The 22,506-nt window shown below is 40.5% G+C and overlaps 1 protein-coding gene across 2 annotated transcripts in view; it reads right to left on the bottom strand.

Annotated features, from left to right (window-relative positions):
* Positions 1 to 7,199: 7,199 nt before the first annotated feature.
* CD86 (CD86 molecule) overlaps positions 7,200 to 22,506 on the bottom strand; it is a 61,115-nt gene continuing 45,808 nt past the window's right edge. Inside the window, exons 3-7 of one of the 2 annotated variants that reach the window (XM_046659023.1) lie at positions 22,091 to 22,447; positions 19,488 to 19,799; positions 16,663 to 16,815; positions 9,407 to 9,462; positions 7,200 to 7,317 (exon numbers count right to left, since the gene is read on the bottom strand). In XM_046659023.1, the coding sequence (XP_046514979.1) occupies positions 9,422 to 9,462; positions 16,663 to 16,815; positions 19,488 to 19,799; positions 22,091 to 22,447 (863 nt within the window). In that variant the 3' untranslated portion in view covers positions 7,200 to 7,317; positions 9,407 to 9,421. The remainder of the gene's footprint in view (positions 7,318 to 9,406; positions 9,463 to 16,662; positions 16,816 to 19,487; positions 19,800 to 22,090; positions 22,448 to 22,506) is intronic. The other variant, XM_046659022.1, reaches the window with a different exon arrangement.

The following is a 22,506-nucleotide window of genomic DNA, read 5'->3' as shown; positions in this document are numbered from 1 at the left end:
AGCATAAGTGAAAAACACCCAGATAATACAATCTATAATTCAGAAGTGATTAGTAGCTAAATCTAGCAGGATCATGGTTTTCCAATATGAGAAGAGAGAGAAATAAAGTTGGTAAAGAGTTGAGTTAATTTTGAGTTACATTGTTAACGACTCTGGATTTTAGGCTGAGTCAACGGAAGGCTGTCAATGGAAGAGCCCTTGAAAACTTTTAATAGTGGAGTTCCAGATAAGATGGTAGATTAAATACACACGTCTAATTCCATTACCCCTGAAATCCCACTAAACCTAAAGAAAAAATTATTTTTTAATTTAAATGGAAAAATTTAATGAGTACAAGAATAGGAAAGTTGACAACAGTTTGAATCTGAAAATTAGATGGATGAGTGGTAACTAACTTAGCAAGGCGGGACAGCCAAATCTTACCTGTCTGTGGAGAAACCCAAGAAACAACCCAATTTATACCCCAGAATCATCAAAAGCCTCAGGAACCAGCAGGACTGGGACCCAATTGAGGGTGAAAGCTGAGGGAAAAGATGAGGACCAAAATAAGGAAGGTTGAGTAAATGTTGTTTGAAAAGCAGTTAGAGCTAAGCTCTCCTTTCCCACTCCACACCACCCCCTCTCCCACCCTGGCAGAGGTCTGGAGTTTGGTTCTCTAGAGAGGCTAAAGCAGAAAGTGTTTGAATTGGGAGACATGTCACACATTTGAGGGCGGAGTTACCATACTGAAAACACATGGATTAAGTAAATTTATGCATGCTGAATAAAGACTGCAGAGACCCCAGCACTACCACACACACACACACACACACACACACACACACACACACACGCACACGCACATACAAACTCCTCTTCTCTCACTTGGCTCCCAAAATGCTGACAGCCAGACTTCCACCTTCCAGGCAAGATACCAGAAAAATACCAGCCCAAGAAGAAAGACCTAAAGATGGTTTCCCAAAAAAGACCCACCCAGATCCCTTTCTGTAAAGCTAAAGTTAACAAGCCTGTCCATAGACTCAGATCCTCCAAACAGATTTTTAGTTCCTCACTCTTAATCATGAACAGACAATCAAGGATGATCAGACATCTGAGGAATCTTCCAACATGGATGATGTAGACCAAAGTGAACAAACAGAAAGAAACAACTGGAAGGATACAGAGACAAGGGAGGAAGTATTAATCTTAAACAAGCAACTTATCATTTACATCTTCAGAGACTTAAGAAATGATATTGCAACCATTAAGAACAGACTCCTTGCAAAAAGAAACATTCAGAGAACAGAAAAGAACTCTTAGAAATTAAAACATGATAGCAGAAATAAAGAAATACAACAGCAAGTTTGGAAGATAAAGTTGAGGAAATCTTCAAGAGACAGAACAAAAGACAAAAAGATGGAGAAGAGGAGGGAAAGATAAGGAAATAGGAGGATCAGTCTAGGAGATCCAGCATCAGAATCCAACATCCTAGAATGAGAGGTTAGAGAAATTGAGGGGAAAAAATAATCAATGAAATAATTCAGGAAAATTTCCCTAGAGTGAAGAATATAAATTTGCAGATAGAAAAGTCCACCTCAGTACAAATCACAGAATAGGCATTTTGTTACAACATTTGCAAATGCTAGAAATGAAGAGAAGATCCTAAAACCTTCCACAGAAAAAGATAAGGAGTCGGAATATCTATAGATTTCTCAAGAGCAACACTGGAAACTAGAGGCAATGGAAACGATTTCTAACCCAAAATTCTATATCAAGCCAAATGATCAATTCAGCGGGAGAGTGGGATAAAGACATTTTCAGATACACAAAATCTTGTTAAATTTATTTCCCACATATCTTTTCTTAGAAGGCTACTCATGGATATGTACCACCAAAGGGAAGGATTAAATAAAAAAAGACAAATATATGAAATGCAGGAAACAGGAGATCCAGTTCAGGGTGACTGCTGTTCACCAGTCCTAGGGTGTAACTTGTTCAGATTGGAGCAGGTTCAAAAATCTGTTTTAAAGACTGCGCAGGACTCCATTATCTGTAAGTATTTTTCTTCCTGGACTAACAGGCAGACATGGTGAAAGCCGATGGAAGCTCATTTTTATTATAAGATCCCCAATAACATTGGCATATGGCTGAGACTGAAAACTGATACAATAGAGAAGTATTTTTTAATAAACAAATGGGACTACATCAGACTAAAAATCTTCTGCACGGTAAAGGAAATCATCAACAGAACAAAAAGACAACCCACCAAATGCGAGAAAATATTTGCAAATTCTATATATGACAAGGGATTAATTTCCAAAATATTTTAAGAAATTGTACAATTCAACAACAACAAAATGAACAACTTGATCAAAAAGTGGGCAGAGGATATGAACAGACATTTTCCATACAGATGGCCAACAGGCACCTGAAAAAATGTTCATCATTAATTATTAGGGAAATGCAAGTCAAAACTACTGTGAGATATCACCTCCCACCCATTAGAATGACTATAATTAACAAGACAAGAAATAACAAGTGTTGGAGAAGATGTGGAAAAAGGGAACTCTCATACACTGCTGGTGGTGCAGCCACTATGGAAAACTGTACGGAGATTTCTGAAAAAATTGAAAACAGAAATACCATATGAACCAGTTATTCCACTACTGAGTACTTATCCAAAGAACATAAGATCAGTAATTCAAAAAGATTTACACACCCCTATATTCATTGTAGCCTTATTCACAATAGCCAAGAAGTGGAAGCAACCCAAGTGCTCATCAATGAATGTATGGATAAAGAAGATGTTTTATATATATATATATATATATATATACACACACACACACACAATGGAATACTACTCAGCCATAAAAAGATAAAATCGTGCCATTTGCAATAACATGGATGGACCTTGAGAGTATTATGCTAAGTAAAATAAGTCAGACAGAGAAAGACAAACACCATATGATTTCACTCAGATGAGGAAGATAAACAAACAAAATGGAATACTACTCAGCCATAAAAAGATAAAATCGTGCCATTTGCAATAACGTGGATGGAGCTTGAGAGTATTATGCTAAGTAAAATAAGTCAGACAGAGAAAGACAAATACCATATGATTTCACTCAGATGAGGAAGATAAACAAACACAGATAAGGAGAACAGATTCGTCATTCCCGGGGGCGAGGGCATGGGGGGAGGGCGAAAGGGGCAAAGGGGCATATATGAATGGCGATGGATAAAAACTAGACTATTGATGGTGAACACAATGTGGTCTACACAGAAAATGAAATGTAACAACGTACACCTGAAATTTACACAATGTTATAAGCCAATATGACCTCAATAAAGTCATTTAAAAAAAAAGTATGTTTTTAATAACAAGAATTACACAAAAGACTGGTGTCTCTCAATCGTCTTAGCAAGAGCCTTATGTTTAGATTGCTTAGGTGTAGAACAAAACCAAACCTGCCTGAATAAGGGGAAAAATATGCACACACAGATATTTATCATGTGTGTATGTATATGTATGTATAAGTAGACACACATTATATGCATGTATCTAATGTATACACACACTGTGCAGTAGTGTAGTAGACTCGACGGTAGACTGAGACCAGTTGGATGGTGATTATCACATTCTCGGAATGAAGAAATAAGGGCCTGAACGAGACAAGAAGGGGTGGATGCTAAAGCTGGAAGAATAGTTGCCTATTCTTCCAAATGTGGCAGGAGGGTGGGCCTGGGAGTGGGTGCTGCGGGGAAGGTCAGAGGGCAGTAGTCAGAGATGACTCTGCTTTCTAGCCTGGGTTAACGAATATGAGGACGCTGAGTGGACGAGACTGGCTTCAGGATGGCAGGGGCAGGAGGGTGGATTGCAAAAGAGTAAGCGTCGGGGGCACCGTGGGAGGAGCTGGAGGCAGCAAGTGTACTTCACTTTTCCTCTGACTGAAAACTCCTTTTCGCTGGTCATATAACATGCCTTGTCTTCCACAGCTTCTGGCCTTATGAAACAATGGCATGGTTTCTGGAAAACTCAGTGAGGGTCCTCTGGAGGCGCCAACTTGGAGGGCTGAGGTGGTGGAGTGCAAGATACAGTGTAGGCACTCAACCTGCAACCAACCGCAATGCTGGCTCTTCTATGGACAGAAAATACCAGGCTGGGAAATGAAGGGGAGGAGGGGGTGATACTTCACAAAATTTTCCCCAGCTTTGCCACTTACAAAGTTAGCGGCCTTGGGTAAATCACTTTGACCTCTCTGTGCCTCAGTTTCCTCATCAGCAAAATGGGCGGAATATCCCAAGACCTACATCACAGGTTATTGTGAAGATTAAAGGGGATAATGAGGTAAAAGGTTTAGAAGAGTACCTGGTACAAAGTAAACACCAGTAATGTTAGCTAGTACTATTATTTTACCCAATGACCTATTTTAACTTTTCTTGGCTTTCTTTACCCCAAATTTGGAATACAGAAATTTCAGAGAATTTAACATACAAAGGAAGGATGTTTTCACCAGAGGGCATGTTAATGTTTTATTCAATCTTTAAACAAATAATTTTGAGGGACTATCTTAGGTGCCTGGGATCCGTTGGTGAAGTAAGACACATCCCTGCCCTCACAGAGCCCAGACAGTTTTCTTTTTTCCAGAATTTCCCTGGCTCTCCTCACGTGCTATCTATCTATCTATCCACATTTATTTTTTTGTTTTGTTTTGTTTTTTGTTTTTGAGGAAGATTAGCCCTAAGCTAACTACTCCCAGTCCTCTTTTTGCTGAGGGAGCCTGGCCCTGAGCTAACATCCATGCCCATCTTCCTCTACTTTATATGTGGGACGCCCACCACAGCGTGGCTTGCTAAGCAGTGCCATGTCTGCAACTGGGATCCGAACCAGCGAACCCCGGGCCGCTGAAGCGGAACGTGCGAACTTAACCACTGCGCCACCGGGCCGGCTCCTATACCCATTTATTTATTTACTTTTAATTGAGGTATAATTGACATACAACATTGTACTCATTCTAGGTGTACAACACAATGATTTGATATATGTATATATTGTGAAATGTTTACTACAATAAGTTTAGTTGATATTCATCACCAAACAGTTACAAATTCTTTTCCTTGTGATAAGAACTTTTAAGATCCATTCTCATAGCAACTTTCAAATATATAAAACAGTTATATGCATTTACTTTATAATCAAGGTATTTTCAAGGAATATTTTTACATTAAGCTTTTGTTTATGTACAATCACATAATTTTAAAATTACACAGTATGAAAGATTACAAACTGAAAAAGCAAGATCCCTTCCTTAACACTAAATTTCCCAGTTTCCCCCAAAAATGATCTCTCTTACCTGACTTTTTTATCTCTCATTACTGAAGTAAACATATAGAATCATGTAAGCCCCCTTTCTTATCTGATGGTCAGGGGAAAGGGAGGAGGAGAGGGCGTGGGATGAGTCAGAGGTTTCCAGCCAGGGGGACTGGGGAATGGGGCCTCCCGAGAGACGTTAATAGGAAGGGAGTACATTAGGAGGACAGAGTAACATCAGACTACAAGAGTTAAGTAGTACTGTTGAAGTAGAAGCAGAAAATGTAGACTTCTAAATCAATTTAATAAAAATTTATTGAAAACTCTGTACAAAACACGTTAGGAACCAGCAAAGTGCTTAGAACCTAATGAAAGCAGGGGCAGGGCGGAGCACATAAATGGCAATATTACAAGGATGAGCATGGCTAGCACAGCTGTCTACAACCCTCTAGGGTCCTTTGCGTGGAGTAAAAACTATTTCTGTAGCTTTGGCCTCCACAAGTTCTCTTTCGGTTTGAACTGAGGCTGCTCCATCCCTTAGTGATGCTGCGTTAGAGCCAGGGTCTCCTAACTCATTTCTCCTGGGCTGGTATGTTCCTGGCCTATGTCCAGTTTTCCCATCATTGAGAATGATACAAAAACGGTCCTCAGACACAAGTTCGCTAGTCCTGCTCTGGGCCAGCTGATACCTCCTTAGGACATCTGCAGGCTAAGTCAGCCTCTGGAGGGTTTGCATCCTGATCCTCCTAATGCCACTCCAGCTCTTTCTCTCTCAGCAATTAGTTGAAAGAGTCCTAAGCCTCCTTCCATGCATCCTATTCTCAGGATGATGGCTCATCCTCCCCAGCTCTGCTTCCAGACAGAAAAAACATCACAAGAACTTGGGTGTCATCAAAACCCCTCACCAGCAACCAGGGAAACTACTGTCTATCTTAAGTCCATTTGGACAGATTGTCCATGTGTGCTTGTTCCAAGGCTTGTCGAAGGGCTGGACAGACTGGACATTCACATGTATTTCTGTTGGTCAAGATCTTTTTTTTTTCTCTTTTGAGTATCATGGTCTCTCTGTCGGCTCTTGCACACTTGCCCCAGGCCATCACCTCCATCATTTTTCTCAAGAAGAGAAGTAGGGTTCATGATACATAGTGCTCTCCTGCTTTATCCAATGCTCTCTGCTAAGGCTTATCAATAGCTTGTTGGGCAGGTGGATCCTGCTCAATATTAGCAACAGCTCAGATAGAAATGGCTCCAGGATCCAGAGTTGGTTCCATCTCTGTCTCTCCTAATTTTCCAAATTTTGAGTTGGTCTGCTCATTGTTGAGCACAGTAGGCCACTGCTTTCCTTACTGACCCTCACAGAGGGACAAGAACTCCTTAGCAGGGGGTGGACTCTTCTCAGGGCATAGTAATTACATTATTATAGTACACATTTCTTTATATGTCAAAATATTAATATTAACACTATAAAGGTTTAAAATATATAACTCCCAGCCAGACTGAAGAGGTAGGTATTCAGTCACAGGTATACAAGATGGAAGGAGGCGCTAAGAGTTCAGAGTAGATGAAATCCACTCTTCTAGGATTTGGGAGTTCTACATAAAAGACAATTTATAAAAGTAAGAAAAGAGGCTGAATCGCAAACATGAGGTGTTAGTCTTAAACATTACTCCTGGGCCAGGAACCAGTAAGGTGGGCTAGGCCCACAAATATACTCGGAAATGAAAAGAAGCAGTTAAAATCCGCTCCGGCCTGGGGAGCAGAGCTGGTGTTATGGGCAGGATTTCTCTTAGCGGGAGTCCTGGAGCCCCCACTATTATTAATGGTCATATTTTCTTGCCTTCCGGGAAGGTTTAGAGACAAGAAAAACATCAGCCAAAAACTGGAAAAAGAAAGCATATAAAAAATGGATAGTCATACGAATTTTACTCTTTAATTAAAAATGTGCAGTACTTTAGTCGCCTGAAGTCGTCTTCAAAATATTAACACCACACTGAACTTCAGCGGATATTTCAGGATTTTCTACTCTGGAAAAATAGAAAAAGAATGGGGTGAGATTTCACAGCAGAGCCACTTTCTTTTTCTAGATTTCAATGGTAGGGCAGAATATAGGGGGCTGTTAGAACAGCAACGAATAGCAAGGAGAAGAAATGAACTATTGACAAGAGAGGCGTTGTCCATGCTTCCTTCAATAACTACCTTTTATTTTTGTCTGGGCCTGCCCCTGCCCTTTGCTAATTCCTTGCTACCTTCCCTCTGCAGCCTCTTCCAGACCATTTCTGAGCTGGGTCTACTAGCACAGGCAAGATTTCAGCACTGGGCTCACCATCCATGATTCCTAGACTCTCAGCGGCTGGTTTATCCAGATAAGTGCTGGGCACTCTGGGGGGCTATGCACCTTGGGGTCATGACTGTGTCTCTGTGACCAAGCTTTTGACTTAGGGTTGTGTTGACCCTACGACTGTGTGGCTAGAGCCTTGATATTCTTGAGAGCCCAGTTCCTCAGTGGGGGTTGGAGGTACAGACAATCTGATTGTATCATGTTGTGAAAGGACTGAGCACCAGGAATCTTCACGTATTCCTTCATGCACACATTCATTCTTTCAACAGATATTTATTACAGTAGCCAAGATATGGAAACAACCTAAGTGTCCATTGATGGATGAATAGATAAAGAAATTGTGGTATATATATATATATATATATATAATGGAATATTATTCAGCCACAAAAAGAATGAAATCTTGCCATTTGCAACAACGTGGATGGACCTTGAGGGCATTATGCTAAGTGAAATAAGTCAGACAGAGAAAGATGAATACTGTATGATCTCTCTTATATGTGGAATCTAAAAATTAAAAAAAAAATTGATCTCATAGATATAGAGAACAGACTGGTAGCTGCCAGACGCAGGGGAGGCAGGTGGCAAAAATGGGTGAACTGTTTTTGTTTTGTGTTTTTAGTTTAAATAAATTGATTTTGTTTTAAATCCTGAAAACTTGAACTCTTAAAAAAGACAAACTAAAGCACTGTCCTGCATTTTGCCTTCCATAGCTCTTAATATGTGAACAAAAGATAACGTAAAGAACAAGATATACCCATGTCTCCCTATGCCATATTGAGGGGTGCTTAAGTGCTGTTCTTATTTGGATTTGATTATTAAAGCATCTAGCAAGACAACCAAATAAATGAAAAATAAGTAAAAATCAAATAAACAACTTATAACATTTCTCAGCTGAAAGGAAATGTAAGAGAAACTAAAGCCCTGATGAATGGCGTTTACTTTTCCCTGCAACTTCTTTTAACATGGTATATATGTATCAAACCACTAGAGTGTAGATTCTATGAGTAAGTCCTATCATCTCTCAACCAGTAGACACCAGGAAAATGATAACTACAGAAAATTGTTAGGATTACAATAAAGGCTGCTTTCTGTAGATTCAAATATATCTGCTGCTGCGATTTCATAATAGAAAAAAATGTATTTATTGAGCAGCTACCAAATGTCAGGCATTGTGCGAGGTGCTGGCAGCACAATGCTGAGCTTAACTGACATGGTCCCTGCCCTCTGCAGGGTTCAGTTTAGTTCAGTTTATAGAGTTTAATCAGATAATTACACAAATATGTAAGTATAACCTGGTGAAGAAAAAGCACAGGGACCCACATGACACTCTAACAGGCTGACATAAAAGCATTCCAAGTCTAGGGCACAGCAGATGCAAAGACACTGAGACTAAAGGGAGCCTGTTCTCACTCCTCATTTATTCATTCCGCACATGTAGGACACCCCCTGGTCCAGGCACTGTACTAGGTACTGGGGTTACCGTGGAAAATAAGATGCAGCCATGCATACCACATCAGATCCCTTTGGTACCGGTTTTTTACTTGACCATGACTGAGCTTGCCACGCCCCTTGGGCAGTGTGCATTGGACACCCTGCCCTCCATTTACAGCTAGGACATTTCCCTCCAGGTCCTAACTAGTCTCACTTTCCTTTCCCTCTCCATTAGTTCGTGTTTGTTGGGATCTCAGCATGCCTCAGATTGAAGCCTATTCAAGCTTCTGACCCTCTAAGGATCGTACCACTTTCAACAATGTTGTTGGGTCAGAACTCACCTTTCCTCAGTCTGTTCACTCTCTTTCTCCTCCACTCTGATGGTTTCTGAAAGAGACTAAAACAACATCAGAAAATATATTGCCCGTAGATACTAAAAGAGGGAAAGTTTGAAGACGTTCCAAAGTCCTAAGGACTCAGAGAGAAATCACTGTGGCCTTAAATGGGAATAGATGGTTACTTGATGAGATTTCGGGGGGACTGAGAAAGGGTTCCTTGCATCCAAAAAGTAAATGCTTTCCTTTGCTCAGGGTGCCTTAAGTTCTAATGCTGGAAATATGTTTTTCACCTACAGCTCTATTCTTTGCTAAAATAAAAATACTGCTGGGAGGGGTAACGCATTTAGTTTCAGCTATCATTTAGTGATTGGAAAAGAGTTTCCAATCCTTTTCTGAAAGTAAGGTTTAGGAGGAGGAGGAAAAGGAAATCTTAAAGATGTTGACGCCTAAATGGCTTAGCCAGCTGGCATTACCAGATACTACACAATATTGCATGGATGGGCCCAAGTGGGAAATCTCTGGCTGGCTAGACCTCCCAAGCCTGAGCTGCTATTGGTATGGACTTAAGTACTGAGGCAGCCTGGGGTGGAAGTTCCTCAAGGCTGACGAATGTGACAGTGTTATTGTTCCATGCAGAGCCTCACAGCAGGGGTATCCATGGAGGCATTTAAGGACTACAGGAATCCACTCAACATCTCTGTTGGTTTTGAACACTTCCTATCATTGGCAGTTCTCATTTGTGTGTATGTGTGTACATTTAAAAATAATCGGCTTTATTGAGCTATAATTAATACACAACAAAATCCAATCATTTTCCATATAGATTTTGGTGAGTTTAACAAATGCATGTCATGTAACTACCACCATAACCATACATATGATGTAGAACTTTTATATTTAGAACATTTATGCAGATGTAGCACATTTATATAAGCCCAGAAATTTCACTCCTGCCCCTTTTCAATAAATCCCTTTCCCCAATCCCATCCCCTGGTAACCATTGACCTGCTTAATGTCACCACAGTTTTGTTTTTTCTAGAATTCATTATAAATAGGACCATATGTTGTGTTGTCTTTTTGTGCCTGGCATCTTCCACTTAACATAATGCTTTGGAAATTCATCCATGTTGTTTTATGTCGCCAGCAGTCCATTCCTTTCTATAGCTCGGCAGTATTCCATTATATGAATATACTACCATTCATTTACCCACTCCCCAAGTCATGAAAATTCTGGATGCCAGGTTTTCAGTATTAGGAAGAAAGCTGCTATAGACATTTGTGTGTGTCTTTGTGCAGACATTTGTTTATATTTCTCATGGGTAAATATCTAGGATTGCTGGGTGGTATAGCAGGGCATGAGAATTTCATTTGCTTCACAGCCTCTCCAACACTTGATACTTATCAGGCCATGTTAGTGGGTGTGTAGTGGTATCTAATTTTAGCTTTAATTTGTTATTTCCCTAATGACTAATGATGCTGTGACTGTGTGACTGTGCTTATGGCCATTTGTGTATTTTCTTTTGTGTATTATCTGGTCAAGTCTTTTGCTCTCCACCTTTTGTTAAATGGATTGTCCTCTTATTACTGAGTAGTAATATATAATTATATATTCTGGATATAAGTCCTTTATCAGATATATATTTTGCAAACATTTTCTTTCAATCTGTGGCTTGACTTCATTTTCTTAAAAAAGTCACAGGACAAAAGTTTTTAATTTTGACGATGTCTGGTTTATCAATTTTATCTCTTTATGATATGGTTTGTGCTTACTGTGTCCTCTCTAAGATTTGCTTAACCTAAGTCACAAAGATTTTCTCCTGTTTTCTTTCGAAAGTCTTTTAATTTTAGCTCTTGTATTTAGGTCTATGATCCATTTCAAGTTATTGTTTTGTGTATTTAGATTCATATTTTTCTATGTGGATCTCTAACTGTCCCAACATCGTTTGTTGAAAAGACTATCCTTTCTGCGTGGAATTGCTTGGCACCTTTGTCAAAACCAGTTGGCCAAGTGAGGTTATTTTTGACTCTCCATTTTGTTCCCTTGATTGATATGTCTGTGCTTTCATGAATACCACACTGTCTTGATTACTACACTGTCTTGATTACTACAACTGTATAGTAAATCTTGAAATTAGATAGTATAAGTCCTTCATCTTTGTTCTTATGTTTCAGAACGCTTTTGGCAAGCATAGCATTTAAATTTCCACATAACTTTTAGAATCAGCTTTTTAATTGCCACTAAAGAGCTTGCCAGAATTTTGATTGGTATTACATTGAACCAATAGATTAATTTGGAGAGATTAGGATCTTAATATCTAGTCTGCCGATCCATGAACATGGCCTATTTCTCCATTTATTTAGGTCTGCTTTAATTTCTGTCAGTAGTAACATTTTTTAGTTTTCAGTCTATGGGTCTTGTACTTGTTTTTAAAAACGTATGCCCAAGCCTTTAATGTTATTCGATGCTATTGTAAATGGTATTAAAAATTTCTCTTTGGTGTCCAGTTGTTTGCTGTTAGTATATGGAGGTATAATTGATTTTTGATTTTGTGTATTGACCTTGTAGCCTATGACTTTGCTACACTCAATTAGTTCTAATAGCTTTTAACGTATTCCTTAGGCTTGTCTACAAACATGATCATGTTATTTGTGAAAAAAAAAAAAAGACAGTTTTCCAATATGTATGCCTTTTATTTCTTTTTTTAGCCTGGCTAGCACTAGCTAGGACCTCCAGTGCAGTGTTGAACAAAAGTAGTGAGAGTGACATTCTTGCCTTATTCCTATCTTAGGGTGAAAGCAACCCGTCTTTTATCATTAAATATGATACTAACTAAAGGATTTTGGTAGATGTCCTTTGTCAGGTTTGGAATTTCCTTTGTATTCCTACTTTTATGAGAGTTTTTCTTTCTTTCTTTTTAAAAATTCTGAATGGGTATTAATCTTGCCAAATGCTTTTTCTGTGTCTGATGACCTGATCACATGGTTTTTCCTTTTAGTCTGTCAATTTGGTGAGTTTTACTGCTCGATTCTTGGATGCTGAACCTACCTTACATTCCTGAAATAAACCCCACTTGACCATGATGTATCATACTTTTAATATATTGCTAGATTTTAGTTGCTAATTTTGTTAAGGATTTTGGCATCTATGTTCACAAGGGATGTGTGTAGTTTTCTTTTCTTGTAATGACTTTCTCTGGGGCCAGCCCCATGGCCAAGTGGTTAAGTTTGCGAGCTCTGCTTCAATGGCCTGGTGTTTCGCTGGTTCAGATCCTGGGCGGGGACATGGCACCGCTCATCAGGCCATGCTGAGGCGGCGTCCCACATGCCACAACTAGAAGGACCCACAACTAAAATATACAATTATGTACTGGGGCGGGGCAGTTGGGGAGAAAAAAAAGTAGGGGGAAAAAAAGATTGGCAGCAATTGTTAGCTCAGGTGCCAATCTTTAAAACAAAAACAAAACCAAAAACAAAACCTTAGCATAATGACTTTTTCTAACTTTGGTATCAGGGCTCCCCCTGCCTTCAGAGCAGCCTGGAAACTGAGTTCAGGCAGTCAGTTGGGGGCAATCATAGGGCTCACCTCATCTTTTCACTTCCTCAGGGTCTATAGTTTTCTGCAGCCTGTTGTCCAAAGTGTTTCATTTATTTTGTCTGATTTCTAGTTGTTTACAGCAGGAGGGCAATTTCTGTAGCAGTTAATCCTTCATGGGAGGAAGGAGAAGTCTATGTCTTCTATATAATTTTAAAAGAGTTTTAATTGTTAGAAAAGTCTCTCTTGTTTCCTTATACCTTCTTATAACCACCATCCACTGAGATGCCCTTTGGAGCCACAGCTGACTGTGACGTTTGTACCTTATGGCAACTCATCAGATACTTGAAAGCAGCATGGTGTCCTCCCTAAGACTTTTTTCTGCCTAAGCATCCTCAGTTACTTAAGCTATTTCTTATCTGACTGAGCTTCCAGACACTTTATAAATCTGGTTATGTTCTATTTTTGTCAAAGTTCTTCTTAAATATAGTGGGGTTTATAGCTGAATACACTATTTCAGATGCCTGCAGACCAACACAGAATAATTATATTAGCCTTTCATCCTCATCCTCATCATTTCAAGAGAAAAAAAAAAAAAGCTTCTATTTTAAAATGAAAGCAGATAATAAAAAAGCCGATTTGAAACTTTTGAACTCAATTACAAATTTAGCATTTTGAAGGGCAGATGTGATGATATCACCAACTTTCCGTTTTTAAGCCCCGTGAAGGTTTCTGTTTAAATGGTGGTTAAAAATGATTTATTTTGGAAAAGACATGTGACCTTTAAGAAATCATTCCTGAAAATGCTGAAACTCTTCCAAGTTTGGTGGAGTGGGGCAAGTTGTAAAAACTGTTGGTTGCTGGGGCACTATTACATTCAGATTTCAGTCACACAAGACCCAATGAGGAAGAAAAACTTCAGGAGAAGCTATTTTGGTCTTTCTCTCCAATGGGTGAGCTGATAGGGTAACTTCTGATTGGGAAAAGACCGTAATTCAAGATTACAATTTCTCATGCCTTAGCCGCCCTATTTGACATAACAAAAAAAGAGAAGAGAGATTAGAAACCAGCCAGAATAACCATGGCATTTCCCTTTTATTCATTTAACAGCCTAAGCAGGGTAAATATGTATGGTTGAGGCATAGAAAAACTATAATTACTGAACAAACACTGGAAAGGACTTTTTATGCCAAGTCAGTTAGTTTGAGGGCTATCTCCTCTGAGAAAAAGGACTAATATTGGGTCAGGAGGAAGCTCCATTGTTGCAGAAATTCCTACTTGTGTCTCTGTGGCTGGATCCCGTCTGCTTCCATGTCTGTCTGTTGGCAGAATTTGGTTCCTTGTGGTTGAAGGACAGAGATCCCCATTTCTTTTCTGGCTCTCAGCTGAAGGCCATTCCCATTTCTTGGCTCGTGGCCCCTTCCTCCAGCTTCAAAGCCAGCAATGGTGGGTTGAGCCTGTCTCAAGCTTTGGATCTCTCCTCCTTTCATCTCATCTTTCTAACCCAGCTGGCAAAGGATCTCTGACTCATGTGATTAGATTGGTCCACCTGGATAATCCAATCATCTTAAAGTCAGTACATTAGGCACATATGCAAAGTCCGTTTTGCCAAGTAGGATAACATATTATAGATTCTGGAGTATAGGAGGTAGACATCTTGTTAGGGGCATTATTCTCCCTATCATATAGCCCATGCTGGAAGTATTCACAAAGCAAGTGCAGACATTGCTGAAGTTACAGAACCCAAATTTACAAACATTTCATATCTATGTGGCATGGTTATTTGGTACATCTCCCTCCCTCCAGTGATATCAAGGCTCTTCTCTTTGACCAAACTCACTGGCACAGGTAACTGACCAAATAATTTTTTCCCACCAATATTCTTTATCTCCTTTCTTGGGGGGGTCATATATATATATACGCTATGGTCTCTTGTTGTCTTCTGCCTTTTACTATTCATAGCTCAATTTGACCATCTCATATGCACACACATAGCTTTTTGAACCCTCTCCCAACTTCTCTTATGTGTATACACACATCCTCTTTAACTCCCTTATCTAGTCTCCTGAATTTTTCCAATTGCCTCTTGGGGGAAGAAACATTCTTACTCTCTTATTCTCCATCCTTTCTTCTTTGTTTCATTTGTAAGATAATCATTCCAATGTGAAAGCAAATTTAGGAGACAGCTTATTCCCAAGCTGAAGGTTGCTTTTGCACATTTTTCTAAATGACAATGACATTCTAAATTCTAAATGACAATGAGATCAAAAGAAAGAGAAGCTCAAAACTCTCGCCTTGAAAAGTCAAAACCTCAACAAGCATGACATAGCCAAAGATCTGACCCTGTGCTCTGAATTTACAGTTTTACATCATAGAAATCTCTCAGCACATCCTGCACTTTGGCAATTTGAATGGCTCTGCCATACACTTTGTATCAATTTATTGAAATATGAAATTTATTGGGTAATCATGCCCCAATTTCCTGTTTTTAAAATACAGCAGGATGAAATGAATGACTGCTAATGTCATCCATCTATTTTCTAGATAGATCTTAAAATCAGTACACTGAAATCTTAAATAAGATGCTGACCAGAAGCATTATTCATCTTGTGCTTTTATCATAAGTAAGAAGGTTACCTTAATCATTAGCACCAACCGAACTTCTACTGGAGGCAATTATTGAGGTAGAGTCCAACCTTGTCTTACAACTTCATCCAAACCAGCCCAACCCACAAATGGGCATGGGATTATTATAAAGTCAGAGACTACTTGGCCTCCCATTAAACACAATGCTACTTTTGCGACAGAATGAGGAGGCTGCTTGATGCAGTGCTACTCACAACAGCAAAACTAAGGGAACAACCCAAGCGTCCAACAATGTGGAGTTGGTTAAATAAATTAAAGTGTATCCACTTAATGGACTATCTTGCAGCCATTCAAAAATGATGCTGTAGAATGATAATTAATGACATTGAAATTTTTCTTGCTACATTTAGTATAAAAAAGTTAGAAGACGGTACATGTGATATTATCCAAATTGTGAAAAAGAGTCCTTATAATATTATCCCACTTATGGAAATGATACAGATTTATTTAGACATAGAAAAATCTTGAAGATATGCACCAAAATGTCATCTGCATAGTCATTTTTTTCTTACTGGTGGAACTATAGGTGATTTTTATTTTTTGTGTATTTGGTAATGGGTGTGTAATACTTGGTAATCAATAAAAGTTAAAATTACTTTTAAAAAGTCAGTGGGGAGCAATTCATTCAACTTATTTCTCGGGCAACCTAGACTTTTAGAGATGAGAAGATAAATCTGATGGCCATCAAATCTTCCCCTCCCCCCATCCAGTATCCCCGCTTGAACACCACCAGGTCCCTAATCATTAACATTTAGAAATGTTTTCACCATTTTACTTCATGGAATTCTCACAGTAACCTCATGAAGTGAGGTAGGTAAAGCAAAGAATAATCAGCTTTGCCTGGAAACCCAAAGAACATTGGTAAACCTTAGGTTAGAAATGCCTTTTCTAGAAATCCCCAGCAATATTATCGTCAGTTGAGTCCCATCTATATAGGCTCCAAACCCTGAAGGAAAACCTTTTCCTCCAACCACTTGCTGACTTTTTGCCAGTCTGGACTCAGCCAACGAGCTCCAGAAGGCAGCTGATCAGGAAGCAAGCTGCAAGTGATGCTCTACAAAGAGGACAAGCAATGACTCACCACACTCATGAGAGGGGCCAGGCTGCTTCTTCTTCCATTTCCTTCGTGTTAAAAGCAACACCATCCCACACACAACGATCAATATGAGAAGTAGAGCTGTAATCCAGCGGATGTGGTCTTGTTCATGCTGGGCTTTCTCACGTGGCTTTGTACCTAGAAATGACAAGTTTTCAATCAGCCAAGAAGGTGGATTACAAAAGGTTTACAATTGCTGCTGTTCTCTTTATTTACATGCCAGCATCTCCCCAGGGTTCTACTGCCAGATGAGTCTGAAATCCACGATATGAGGCCATACAAACTCCTAGTCTTAGGGCCTCAGCAGCTAAGAACCAAGCCTGTGCCTCTGGCCAAATGCCTGGACTGAGCTGCCTTCCTTTCCCAAAGCGGGGATGACAATGACGGTGCTCTAGAAGAAGAGTGTCAACTTGGCCCTTAGTTCTGGAATCTGGGTGAGGTCCCCATGCTGAGGCTGTGAATGAGCCGTTTGTGTGTGGCCCCGCTTCCTCAGCCCCCTAATCCCTCCACCCACGGCCCTCTCTAGGTCAGGCTTGGACACCTCTCACCTGGACAAATATGACAGCCTCCTCACAGGCCTCCTCCCTCTAGTTTGGTTTCTTTTTCCTCCTGCACAGCTTTCATCAAGTCTCACCTACTTGAAAACCTTTGTCATCTCTTCATGCCCTGAGGCACCAGGGTTAGAATCAGCTCCAGGGAGGTCAGGACTTACTTCCTTGTATGGGGACTCCTAAGTTTCTAGGAAGTCGAAAAACAAGCTTCGGGGGGAAAACTTAGAACTGAGTGGCCCACTTTGTAGACATTTACAGGAACAGTTCTAATAGTTAATCTCAAATTACAGGAAAATGGAACCAACTGACCTCCTATTAGCTTAGCTGCAACTTGTGGACACATACCCTGTTCCTGGCACATTAGGAAAAGGAGCTGTTGGCGTGGCAGGCTATATTCAACACTTTTTGAATCTGTCCCAGTTTACCCACTTGAGCCTGTTTGGCATTCCCAATGAGGGGGGTTAGACTTGTTAACATGGAGACTGTCACCTTTTGATACCCAAAAAGGTTCCTTGACTCAGACTCTAACCTATCACTGATCATCCCGTAGGGTAGGGACACAGAGAGGCAAGCCCCGTCTTCCTGAGGCAGCTAAAGCTGAAACGTTTCTGAATATGGTGGTAGCTGGGAAGGATTTGGCAGTAGTTGAGAAGCAGCAGAAAGGTGAGCCGTGATTAGGGTATCGTGGTAGCCAGGTCCTGTTCATCTGTAGATTGTAGGAGCCATGGCAGAGGGCCCCAGGCCATGTCATGTGAGGTGATGTTGGTAGCTCCAAGGAGGAGCTGAACTTCAGGGGTAGCTTGCGAGAGGCTTCTATCAGGCTAAGAGAGGCTACAGGAGAAACAACCAGGACAGGCTGGGCAGCCTCACCACTTACTGGATTCTCAGAGGCAGAGGTGTCTGAGCAGAAGAAAATCGTACCAGAAAAGAGGATTGGCCCACTGGTAAAGCTGGCTGGTCAGGATTGGCCCCAGAGGCTGTCCATAAGAATATGTTCATAGGCTAAGTTATGTTTGAACGATGACATGCCAGGAGTGAGGAGGCAGCAAAGCCAGAGGATGAAACAAGGAGCTCGATGAATGCCTTAGAAGAGGGCACACCAAAGGGCCAGAGCTGGGGAGAGGCCAAGGCAAGCAGAGGGCTTGGGTGGGGGGAGTAGTCAGGATCAGAACAAGAAGTGATGGGGGCAGCATGGGTGCAGAGTGCCTTTATTCCACGAGAGAATCTTACAGTTACTGCTCCTCAAAAGTGGTGTCTCAAATATGGATGCATTCCCTCCAGGGCGAAGACTGGACTTTAAAATGGCAGGCTCATGGATACTGCCTAGTTTCAGCCCTTTGCTCCAGCTAGACTGGTCCCTGTGCTATGCTGTCAACATGCCACAAGCATTTCTGCTTCTGAGGCTTTCCTTGACACATGTGCACTGTTGCCCACTACCACCGCCTGTGCCCACATCAGATCCTGCTAATTGATTGTAGTCCTCCCACCTTCTAAGCCTGGATGCTGTGTCAGAATTTTCTTTCTCTTCAGGAAGCCACCACAAGTTAGAGTCCCTATCATCTCTTCACGACACTTGTTAAGCTCAATTATTTCTTCTCTGGTATGAAAAGGTCTCACTTCCTTTAGGAAGCCCTCCCTCACCTGTAAGGAACTTGCCCACTCCTGAATGCCTATAAAACTGATTCTCAGTCACTCTTGTTTTACATTTAGTCACATATTTCCATGGGATATAATTTATATTCGAATTCAATCTTTTTAAAATCCAGTTTTCCATGCGTGTACATCATGGAGTTCTGACTATTGGAAGGTCCTCAAAGGCAGAGAGCATCTCTTACACCTTTTAGTTTTCATCCCTGCAACCAACAATGTCTAGAATGGTTCTGAACTCATAACAAGTGCAGTATGCATGGGATATGTGTGTGCATGTGTGTGTGTGTGTGTTAATCAATGGAAGGATTCTAGCCTGGAGGAATCCTGCATTTTCTGACCTAAACTTCAAAATCTTCTATCCAAAGGTGCCCTAAAACTGAGTTAGTTTCAGGGCTAAGAACACGCTTCCTCAAGTGCAGCATAGGTTCATAGCCTCCTGGACCTGAAGCATTCAGATGAAGCGGGAGCCTTTTGTCTGGGTCCTTCCTAACAGTATCATAAAATGGTCCAGTTGGAGGTTTCTTGGTAAGCAGGAGACATTGGATGATCTGCCTTAACCATTTGTACATGATACCTGATAAAAGAAAGAGTCTTGGGAAGCAGCTTTACCTATATTGTAAGGTGGAGAGAGAAGCAGTGTCTCCATTGGCTCAGGCTGCAGGACACACAAGATGCTCACATTGTTTGTTTCAGGATGGAATGAATAAGACAAGCTGATAGAAACGTTGTACAGTTCTGTGATATTATTTTGAGATTTATTCATGACAGCATCATATTCAATCGTTGAATTCTCAGTTATTACTGAAAAATACATCTTCTTAGGTTCTGGGTAACCTTGGGTAGATGAGCAGGTCAAATTTATGATGTCAGAATTTTCTGTTCTATTAGAAATTAGCATTATTTCAGGTTGACTGAAGTTAGCTGAAAGCAGAATAGAGATACCAAAAAAAAAAAAAAAAAAAAGAAATCAGTCTAAATTTAGATGTATCTAGAATAGGACAGCAAATAACTAGGTACTTGATCTGGGAACTCACTTGGGGCACACCTGGGCCTCAGCCCATGGTGAGAGTCACATAATGATCTCATATTTAGTTTTCAAGAATGGAGTTTGGGGCTATGCTTACTTCCTGCTTACCCAAATCAAAGAGGTACTCTCTGAGCCACAGGAGAGCTGAAATTGAGTCACCAAAGATTTACAGTGAGGCCACTGTTCTAGGCAGTGGGGTCTTGGGAAGGAGAAGTGGTCTGACTTTAGGACCCAAGTGTCGCATGGGATACATTCCAGCTCACCAAACTAAGACAGCAGGAAGGAATTGAGACCAAAATCCCACCAGGAATTAACAGAGTTCATGGTACTGGTATCTTCTGGGCTGTATCTTCCAGAAACCCAAGCAGGGTGATAGTACGTGAATGGATGGGGGTTTTGGATTTAGAAATTCAGTACGCTGGTTTTGGGTAGAACTGTCAAGGTGTCTTCATCATATACTATAAGATGAAGGCCAAACCCAACCATTTTCGGGGAAAATATATGATCTCAATAAACACAAAGCTTCTCTTGCCTTGCTTTGCCATTCAGATTATTATGGCTGTTGTGGATGCCTGGCACCTAGTCCTCTGCCAGCCGAATCCCTTGTTCTTCTTCCATCGTCACTAGGTGGTTTGGAGATGTCTACAGACTAATTTATAACTTAGCATATTATTTCTAGCACTTGAGTGATTTGCATGCCATCTTTGCAAATTTTGCTATATCAACACACTACTTAAGCACTCTTCTTGTACGAGCAGAAATCACAGGTTGGATACGATAGTTATTGTTTTCCTAATACACATTAAAATATATTTAAAACTGCTAAAGTAAAAAAAAGATTGTCTGTGTCCCACCTAAGACACACCACGTTCCTCAGTGGTGCCTGGCCACACTGTGTAAGCATCAATTAAGCGCTTGGTTAAATGTTCCCACAGCCCTGCAGCCTAGTTTGAATCACACAGGGCTTAAAGGGAGCAACTCTCCCTTCTATTTCTACTTGTGCCTCTGCTTTACTCTGTAGTTTCAGAATTGATGTTGATCTGCCTTTTCCAGTTTCAACAAAAGTTAATCTGGCTCTAGTAACCCCATACATGGGTATCTACCCTAGAGAAATGAAAACTAATGTTCACACAAAAACTGGTACATGAATGTTTACAGCAGTTCTATTCATCATAGCCTAACACTGAAAACAACCCAACGTCTTTCCATGGGTTGAGTGGGTAAACAGTAGAATGCTAGTCAGTAATAAGAGGGAACAGACTTTTGATACATGTAACAGCTTGGATGAATCTCAAAGGCATTATATTGAATAAAAGGAGCCAGTCTTAAAAGGTGACGTATTGTATGGCTCCATTTATGTGACGTTCTCAAAAAGACAATACTGCAGGATGAAAAGACAATACTATGGATGAAAAACAGGGGTTATGGTTATGGAGAGGGTGTGACTATAAACGGATAGGATGGGGAAATTCTTTTAGGCTGATGGAAATGATTTGTATCCTGTTTATTGTGGTGGTTACATAAATCTATGCATAAGTTAAAGTTAATAGAACTGTATACCAAAATAAAAATAATTAATTTTACTGCATTATAATAAAAAAAAAAAAACCTGTAGTGAGATCTAGGTTTTTTAAGGCCTGGAAAAACAGAGGAGCTGGTTTCCAGTTTTTGGATAGTGTGTGCTGGGTTATTTCCCTCCTGTCTACTGGGCTCATGGTTGGGCAGAATACAACTCATAAGTAACCATCAGGAGGTTGGAGGGAAAACCCAAATCAATCAGCTATCACCCTTGCTAGCAGCTCTAGGCAAAGTTTTAGTGGGTGAGAAATTGTGGACCAAAGGAGAAAATGAACGTAAAAGAGATTTGAGGCCTATATGGTTATTTAAACTTAGTAATTGCCAAATTATCCATGGTTTTCACTTAGCCACATTACCTTTGGTCAGTTAGCTCTATTTTGTCCCCAAGGCAGATTCTTTCTGATCCTTCAGAAGCAAACTATAAAAAGTACAAAGGACTTTCAGTTCCCTACTCCCAAACTCTGCATTCCCTTCAGATGGACTTCCCAGAAATGGCGGCCCTCTGCCTTCTCTCGACAGGTCCCCTCCTTCCAACACCAATATTTCTCTGCTCATTGCAGTCTCATCTGAGAAGGCCAGGGATCTGAACATGCCATTGACTACATACCAAGCACTGATAGATCAGAACTCATCTGGTGGGCGGGAACCAGTCCTTTGGGCCCTTTATGATGGATGTAACATTGATACAAGCCCTTGTCCTGGATCTGAACATTGTGGAGTTTCAGGGTCCAACTGTCCCGGTCAAAGCTTGTGCGGCCTTTATACTTGGGATGAACATTGTCAGGGTTCTCTTTGCCTAAGTATAGCTCATACAGAACCAACTTATCCTGGTTCTGCCAAAATAGTACCAGCTCATCCAGGCTTATGTTTTGCGAGTTTGGAAAGAGGCATGGCAGTTCTCCAGTCTGGTTGAAATACGCTTGGCTCTTTATCGAAGCAGCACCTAAAAAAGGAAAGGTGGAGACTGGGGAAGAAGAAACAAGAGGAACGAAAATAAAACAACTCCATTTCTCTTTATACAAG

The sequence above is a fragment of the Equus quagga genome, chromosome 4 (assembly GCF_021613505.1).
Source record: "Equus quagga isolate Etosha38 chromosome 4, UCLA_HA_Equagga_1.0, whole genome shotgun sequence".
NCBI lineage: Eukaryota > Metazoa > Chordata > Mammalia > Perissodactyla > Equidae > Equus > Equus quagga.
This window is presented reverse-complemented; position numbering and strand designations above follow the sequence as displayed.